The sequence below is a fragment of the Gasterosteus aculeatus genome, chromosome 10, assembly GCF_964276395.1.
Source record: "Gasterosteus aculeatus chromosome 10, fGasAcu3.hap1.1, whole genome shotgun sequence".
NCBI classification, from domain to species: Eukaryota; Metazoa; Chordata; class Actinopteri; order Perciformes; family Gasterosteidae; genus Gasterosteus; species Gasterosteus aculeatus.
In genome coordinates, this window is record NC_135697.1 from 5,589,519 (window position 1) to 5,598,047 (window position 8,529).

The 8,529-nt window shown below is 43.1% G+C and overlaps 1 protein-coding gene across 2 annotated transcripts; it reads left to right on the plus strand.

Annotated features, from left to right (window-relative positions):
• The first annotated feature begins 221 nt into the window (after positions 1-221).
• Positions 222-7,172, plus strand: tmem268 (transmembrane protein 268). 2 transcript variants are annotated; one of them, XM_040188257.2, is made up of 9 exons: positions 222-422; positions 1,679-1,817; positions 3,539-3,633; positions 3,852-3,959; positions 4,310-4,462; positions 4,607-4,717; positions 5,752-5,841; positions 6,077-6,295; positions 6,658-7,172. In XM_040188257.2, the coding sequence occupies exons 1-9, from the start codon at positions 414-416 to the stop codon at positions 6,820-6,822; spliced, it is 1,089 nt and encodes a 362-aa protein (XP_040044191.2). In that variant the 5' UTR covers positions 222-413; the 3' UTR covers positions 6,823-7,172. The 2 variants fall into 2 exon arrangements, with proteins under 2 accessions (XP_040044191.2, XP_077937330.1); XM_078081204.1 differs by lacking the exon at positions 222-422 and adding an exon at positions 1,416-1,532.
• The last annotated feature ends 1,357 nt before the right edge of the window (positions 7,173-8,529 follow it).

Here is an 8,529-nt window from a genome sequence, read left to right on the forward strand (position 1 = left end):
ATCCACAGCCATTCTTAAACGTAATGAGTTAATGTCAGACAGGTCCAGTAAAGCAGCAACGCCGTGCCAATGAAACAAAATGGCAAAACGTCGACTCTATCCTATTTACAAAACCACACTTCAAAATAAAGTGTGAATGAGCTTCCTTCCTTAACATCAGGCCGTGATGTTGTTGGGCAGAGAAGCAGAAACTACATTCCTTGTAGTCACGAGGCCCAGCTGGTCACAAGTCACAAGCTGAGAGAGAGAGAGAGAGAGAGAGAGTGAGAGAGAGGAAACCGCTAAAAAACATTTCATGGGGAAGGTAACATACACTGCGGTCTGTATGCGCAGACAGGAATACAGTTGTTGCTTTGAATGTGGACCCAGAAGGCAACACAATCATCACAGCTTCCTTGACATCATGGAATCTAATGTTACAGGTAGGATCATTTAAGATGTGAATTGTTTGGTTTTATGTATGTTGGTTTCAGAAGTGAATAATCAAATGAAACTTGTTGAATAGCCACATAAAAGCAGACTTTTTAAAATGTCTTTGACTTTGTGTTCCGATGAATGGGACCCGGCTTCCTCTTTTTCTATAACTGTACTTCCAATGAGAACTTTTCATAATACAAAACTTTTTCCAGATTATAAACGTGGCGTTTCTGCTCAACACACGTGTAAAAGGAAAAGCCTGAAGTATACACAAATACAAAGTGATTAGGTTCAGCATTGCACGCAACACACATGCAGTCCTGATTATACTGATAAGCTCACGACATCTGCGCTGTTACTCGTAAAATACTCTGCTTGTGTTTGAACGCTGCCTTTTCGCTCGCTTGCCTCAACAATATTATTTGGTCTCTTTATTTTCTCCTCCTCTTGCCAGAGTACAGTGTAATCAGGCACTTATACATTGTGCACAGTCAGTGTGACTTTAACATAGAAGGAAGTTAAAATGACTAAAAGCCTAAAGGAGGTTTGTGTTCAGAGAGGGCTGAGAGAAATGTCTGAGGTGACAACGTAATCTCTCAACTGCAGCATTGAGTTTTCACACTTTGGTGGTAAAATGTGCCTCAGTTGCAGGCAGGCAGGCGTGGCCACAAGAAGAAAACTCATTTCTTTAGTTTTATCACAATAAGTCCTCTGTGGAGGGACACAGTCAGGACTAAAAATACCTTTTCTCTTCTATTAACAGACTCAGCTACACTGACATGATCAAAATAAAGGCAGTGCCGATATGAGCGACTTTTAAAGGCTTCTAAAAATGCAAATTCACTTAAGTTGTCTTCTCAAAACTGAATCCATCCAATAAGAGGTTAATAGCCTCTCAATGTAGATAAGCAGATAACGCCATGTCACCGCAGTAGAGGCCAAGCAATGAAAGCAGAAGTGGTTTCCTGCAGGTTTCGAGACTTTCTGCCGTAAATAAAACGTGGACATTTCTATCAGAGCTAAAGGCCTTTGTTTACTTGAAAGAGAAAACACTTTCTGGGCAAGACCACCCTGCTACTTCGGACGTGACCTTTCATGAAGTCACATGACCTCAAGTAAGACCTTTTACCGTCGGCCATGGTTTGTATGAATGTGTTATAAACTGGATTATAAACTTTGAATCATATAAAAGTGGGCATTGTGAAATTTTAAAATGTCTTTCAGCCCACTTTCAAACGTCATGCGCTGTGTCCTTTTTTAGGAAGTGGTTATTTCTAAGATGATGGAGGATAATAGTGGAGTATGTCATGTGATGGAGGAGAATCGGGTGGATGTGCAGATCAGACAAACCGAAGCTGAGCCACAGCAGGCCGACAACAACGTCCCCAAATGGACAAATGGTAAATAGCTGCTTCTTTATTCCTTTTATCGGGTGAATTGTGCTAAAGTTAACTTTCTATTTACTCTCGTCATCATATTTATGAGATCAGGAGCTTTCCCACGGGTTATTTAACACATACAGAAACCGCTCAGTGATACATTTGAGTTGTTGGACATTTTCAACTAGCTGATATCTGGTCCATGTGCCATTGCAACACATTTGCCAGTCCACTGGGCTTTGCACAAATTGAGCGTCACGATATTATAATACCTGATTTGCAGCATGAGACGCCGGTGCCTAATATTAAATAACCTTTTAATTCAAATAATCTTATTGATAGATCAGGTAAATTATGTATTGTTTTACTTTCTTTCACTTAGAAACCCCTGAAACGATTTATAATATATATATAATATAATATATATAATATAATATAGTTCTGAATTAAAGATGTACACCACTCATACCCCTTGTTACCAGGATATCACATACCTAGAAACAGACTGGCACATTTGTTTCTTTTAATGACTCAGCGTGCAGCGTATTGTACTTGTTATGTATGGAAAGTTGTGGTATTGTCCAGTTTTTTAGGTATGAACCACATTTGGTTGGTTTATTGCAATGTTACAAATACTTATGGTGCATAATAATAAAAGCAGTGCAATAATCAGAGATTAGACATGATTTAAGAACATTAAAATTGACAATAAAAAATAATGAACCAACAGATGAATAAATGTAGTCTTTGTGGGGTGAAGTCTTGGTCCTGATGGACAGCAGCTTTCTGCTCGGGGACAGGGACTCAAACAGTTTGAGTCAGGGGGGCCGGCTACCATCTTCCTTCTCCTGCTTCAGAGTCCTGGAAGCCAACGCGTCCAGGAGGGATGGCAGATTGCGATCTGACGTCAACCAATCACTCTTTCGGCGGAGAGAGTGAGATGCTGCCGCCTGCCATTCCCCTGGCAGCGACCCTGAAATGCACAACAATCTCTGGTGTATTTAGTGCACAAAAGAGTGGACGTAGTCCTTAGTTATTGTCCATGGTGCCTTCAAAAAAAGAAATGTCCTCCATGAACTCCGAAATACAGGCAGTTTGTTAAACCCTCAACCAGAGAGAACACTTTAGACACAATAAACGGGCCCGTCACTCTGTTTCTCGTGCTGCACGGGGACACTGATCATGTCCTGCATACAGACAGAAATGAAAGCTCTGTAAGCCCGTCCTGGGAATCCAGGAAGCGAACGAGACCAGAGGATCATCGGGCCTGTTTACACTGTACAGACTGGGATGTTTTCTGGACTGACACCGACCGCCTGGATCAGCACATCGTGACATCATCAGCTTCACGGAAGACGGTTGTGTTCACAGAAGCAAAGGACGACAAACCCCGGCTCACGGCTAAGCTGTGGCAGCTAAGGTGGAAAGAGGAACAGGCGTTTGGGAGAGCAGACACAGAGTCAAAATACAGGTTTAGCAAGGCAGGAGAGCCGTTAAACGACAACGGCTCTCAGCAAGCGACTCTGCTTGAGGTCGACACCAGACTACAAGCACCCACACCACAAATGACCTCCACCCGGCAGACGAGAGACAAACCACTTTTAATGTTGCTTTGAAAGAGAACGGGACAGTATTGACCCCCTTCCTTCTGCCAGGACCATGAAGGTTCTCACACTTGTACTTCTAGTATTCAACGATGAGCCTTTAGTGGGTGACTCTCTCTCTCTCTCAATGGCTCCCAGGTCAGTGTGTTGTGGCGACGCCGAGCTGTTCGATGCTCAACCCGAGCTTTGATCTGTCGCTGTGCCGGGCCAAACTGGAGACTGATGGCTTTCAGGTCAGCACACACACACACACACACACACACACGCACGCACGCACGCACGCACGCACGCACGCACGCACGCACACACACACACACACACGCACGCACGCACACACACACACACGCACGCACGCACGCATACAGAATGGCATACTGGGGCACTGCAACGCTCAGAAATCTCAACTTAAATCTGTGTTTAATTGAGGTTTTTAATTTGTCACATGTTTTAGATTCCCTTCAAAGACATGGACGCTCCACTGAAGACAGCGCTGGACGTTCCCTCAGTCAGGAGATACCTGGTTTTTAACTCCGCTCTCTTCCATTTTGCGATGGCACCGGTACGTCGTCCGGCTCTGTCCAATCGGAGCTGTGGAAACCACAGTTGGTTTATCTCCACAGCCGGAGCTTTAAAGCTAGTGACGGAACAAAGAGCTTGCAATGCTTTTGCAAAAGACTAAAGAAATCCCCACATACGACTTGTTTGAATAATATTTACACATTTTTACGCGTTCCATAGAATGAATTAAACTATTTGTAGACAAACACACCTTTGGCTTATTTGTGATGTTTGACAGATCAGCTGTGTTCAGTCCTTATGCTGAGCTAAGTGGCTCATCTCTGCATATTGAATCAATTCAGTTCATCAGTTCATTTTTCCTCTATCACGTTAACATTCCTCCCTCCACAGGTGCTGTATGTAGTTGTGTGGTGCGGCGTGTTCTCCACACTCCACCTCTATATTGCTGTCAGTGACTACTGGGTGCTCTGCCTCTCCGTCAGCCTCGTCTCTATCTTCCTCACCATTGCCATCATCTTTGTCCTCCAATACAGAAACAAGGAGGTAAGGAGCTGAGTCTGTTACTATGAAGTGAACCCGCGGACATTTTCATCTTAATGAATTCACATCTGAGTTTGGATTCTTCTGAAGAGGATTTCTTTGATACCTTGAATTATTCTCAAAGATCTTTATCCCTTTCTGTGTCAGATCAACATGAACATCGATGTTCGGTTAATCCAGGTGAATGAGAGGTTGGTGAAACACAAGCTGCTGGTGGCCGTGGCCGACTGGGTGCAGTCCTGCGCCGGAAACATGCAGGTTACTCTTCAAAAATCAATAATCAACTGCAAATGTGAAAATATCAGGCTCCATATGTGACAGACAACACAACAATGACGATGCAAATAACCACCGGTGTCGGTCTAAAAGACAAAGAATATCTTTGTTTGACTGACGTCAGTAGACCTCACTACGTGATCTACTTCTGTTTCCTGCTTCCTTTCCCGAGAACTGCTCTGCCGAGCTACTTCTACGTGTGTGTTCGGGTCACAAAAAAAGGGTTTTAGAAAATTCGAGGCAAATTGAACACTGGAACAGTGCGCGCTCACTCAAAGGACAGACGGGACAAAATTGATCTCCGTTTGTTGGAAAAATTCAATTAATGTTCTGTGAGTTTGTGACCTTTTGAACTGACACGTAGTGTTTTGGGATAAACAGACGTCCAGCGTGATTTTATCAAGCAGGAACAGGATAGTGGGTCCAGGAACTAATGCTGTAAGGTTTTATTGACTAGGGGTCTGTTCTCCTCTAATCATGGATGACAATGCTATCCCTCTCTGTGATGTGGAGGTGGGAACATCTGGCCCCAGATGTGTGTCACCTTAGACTGTAACGCTGTAGATTAAGAAAAGCTTTGAGTAGCCTCGACGCATGACTTGTATATTTATCAAATGCATACAAGCATTTGACAAATCCTGTTGTAAAACTTTTTTTAACACCGATCTGTAAAGAATGTTGGCAAAAGGACGATTTTATTTGCCTTACTAGATAAAAAGTAGTATGACATAACAGCAGACGTTTAAATAAATTAATGGAAAAATGGAAAGACTTGTAGATCACTATGAAAAAGAAGAGAATATTTTGAACACCGCTAAGAAATGTTAAAACACTGTATGTCTAATATGGAAGTGCATCTTTAATAATGTGGGAATAAAGGGCTTCATGTGATCAATAAACTAAAATAAAATTGTGCTGTGGGTGGTGATTTAGTTCCACAATGAACAAGCAAACTGAATCGTTTGGCCATTCAGCCACTGATGATGTTCTATATGTCTCTGTGTGTCTCTTTGCAGTTGTACTTTGTGTTTTGGGACATGTCCTGCTGTCTGAGGGCCCTGACTGAAACATTTGAGGAGCGCAGTTTTGTGGAGGACAACACCCAGGTGAGTGAGTCAAGTGAGTCATCTGTCCACCTGCTTGTTCTCCTGCTGCTTTATTGATTGAGTTATTTTGTTAGTGCTTCCCTCGATCCATGCAAATCTAATTCCAGCAGTTGTTGAATGATATGTATTCATTTATAATTTGGCAAACAGAAGCTTAGCCCTTGAACGACAGGCTCACATTTCATGGCTTCAGTGTGGGTGAAGTTTAACACAAAAAACGTGTCACTTTCACCAGAACAAACTGGAGAGGAAACTGTCGCATCTCGTTCTTGTGGCCGAGGATGCAGCTGTTGACCCAGAGGTCGGAGGGTCAGATGAGGAGCAGGACTCTAGTGAACAGAGGCCTCTGCTGACACGCGAGGACACGGAGTGCAGTACCTCAGCTAACAGGCCTGAGGGCGCCAAAGTCACCACCAACTACAGTCTCGTCCCTGATGCGTCGTTACCTGCTCAGGTAAAGATACGTGAGGCTGCATGACGGCCTCATCCCAACACCAAGGGGATTTATATTAGAGCAGTAGTATTGTTGTTGTATTATAGATAAATTACAACTAGCAATAAGCAAATTAGACTGGTTTATACCTCAGTATTCATTCAGTATACCTCAGGTATTCATGCACATGTTCATTCAGAAAGTGTCCTGATTGGTTAATTGGATTGAGGTATTTCATTCCAAAAACACTCCAAAAACCCTCTTAGTATTGCTGGTTGAATTATTGTTAAATGGTTTCAATACCATTGTTCCCTCTACCTAGTTCATTCTCAGGGTGAAAGCCGGTCACTACAACTTCTCAGTGTTAATCTAACTCATTGCAGGCCAAAGCCTACCAGCTTCTGATGACCTACAGTGCCACTTATGTGAGGCTGCTCCTGTCCGAGAGGCTGTCAAGACCCTCACACTACCCGCTCGGACCACAGAATCACTGCCCCACCGACCATCTCTGCCTCTGCCAGTACATCAAAAAGAAGACCCTTCAATAACAGAACAGAGTCAATCAACGGATCTGAACTAGTGGATGACGAAAAGACAAAACAACAAGACAAAGCATTCATGCCCTTGAAAAGACTAACAGACGTGTGGGCACGTTTCCTCGTTATGCATTATGTTGTTTTGATCAAATGCTCCTGTGCTGCTGCCTTGACGCCAGCTCGGTGTTTGCACCGGCCACTTGGTCCAAACCATTTCTGCACCGTGCCAGACGCGGTCTGTTCCACCTGCTGTAAAACAATATTTGCACTATTGTACACGGGACAATCACAGCGTTAGTTACTGTTAACTGTTGATAATCTGCTCAAATACAACACACTGATATTAAACTGGTGGTTTCATATGTTTTTGTGACCTTTTACTGAAAGTCAGTGTCCAGTCAATGACTCATTTTTCACATTACAGGTGAACCTGTATTTATACTTTTGATACTTTGGTGCATTTGGCTATCGAAACCCATTCTTCTTACTTTGTCGGAAATTGACAGTGTTGCAAAATGGATTAAGATGTTTTAAAAAAATACACCCACACATTAAAATACTGTATATACATTAAAATACTGTATTTCAATGTATGAAGTCAATGCACTCTGCAGCTCAATGAGAGGGGTCTCGTGTTACCTTACTATATTTACATTTGTTTACGTAGCATTTTCATGTTTAGGTTTCTTGTGCAATTCAGATATTGAACCGATTCTGTTTTGTAGAATCTAAACGGCAAAGGGCAAAGTAAATAATACATATAGTTCTCTGAAATCTAGCGAAGTATGAAGTAACATAAAGAAGAAATGCTCTGGTAAAGTAACTTTACTAGTAACTAAAATTGCAAATATATTCTACTAGTGGACATTAAGTGCAGGATTTATGAAAGGTTATTGTACGGGTACTTGAGGAAACGGTCATCACTGCTTAAAGGATTGACAAAACATAAAAAACAACACCAATAGAAGCATGCAGGGAAAGAAAGAGACCTCCTGTGATGCAGCCGTGTAATGATGCTGAGAGTGGGTTAAGATGAATCATTGGCTTAAATTTCCTGGAACCAGAGCGTTTGTTGTTGTGTTCTCACGTCTCTGCTTTGACGTGTGTGTACGGCTTAGATATCTCTATGCATTTTTGTCTGCAGGTTGCTAGGTGCCTCACAGATTACCAGCGATTACCCATCAGTCCTGCTGCTGTGGCTGAGATGACAGCCCAGCGCGAGAGCTGCAGGATGACACAAACACACACCGCGAGACAGCGAGCGCGGCTGACCCAGGCCCGGGGGGAGGCTGGGATCGTGTGGTGGAGGAGGGAGGCTTGCAGCGTGACGCCAAGTTAAACGATCTCAGAGACGCTGGCTGTCCTCGGGAGGCTAAGTGACCATCTGTGATCCTGCACACACAGGCTGGCTTAGCTCCCACCTGTAGGTCCTCCCTCAAACCTATTTTGCATTGGCCAGAATGTTTTGGTCCATTATTCGAGTTGTCACAGATGTGATTTAAAGTGACTACGATATGTATATCACTGCAAAAGCAATATCAAATGGAAGGCTGTTAGTGAGGAAGTATTATCAACTCCTCAGCATTTCGGAGCTCCATAATGAGTTGTTGCTCATTGTTTAGCTTCATTTAAACTCCCCGTGCATGAGCAGCTCGGTACCAAACATTAGAAAGACACCGTTAGCAACTAGCCGGCGAACAGAGTTTAGAATTTAGCAGC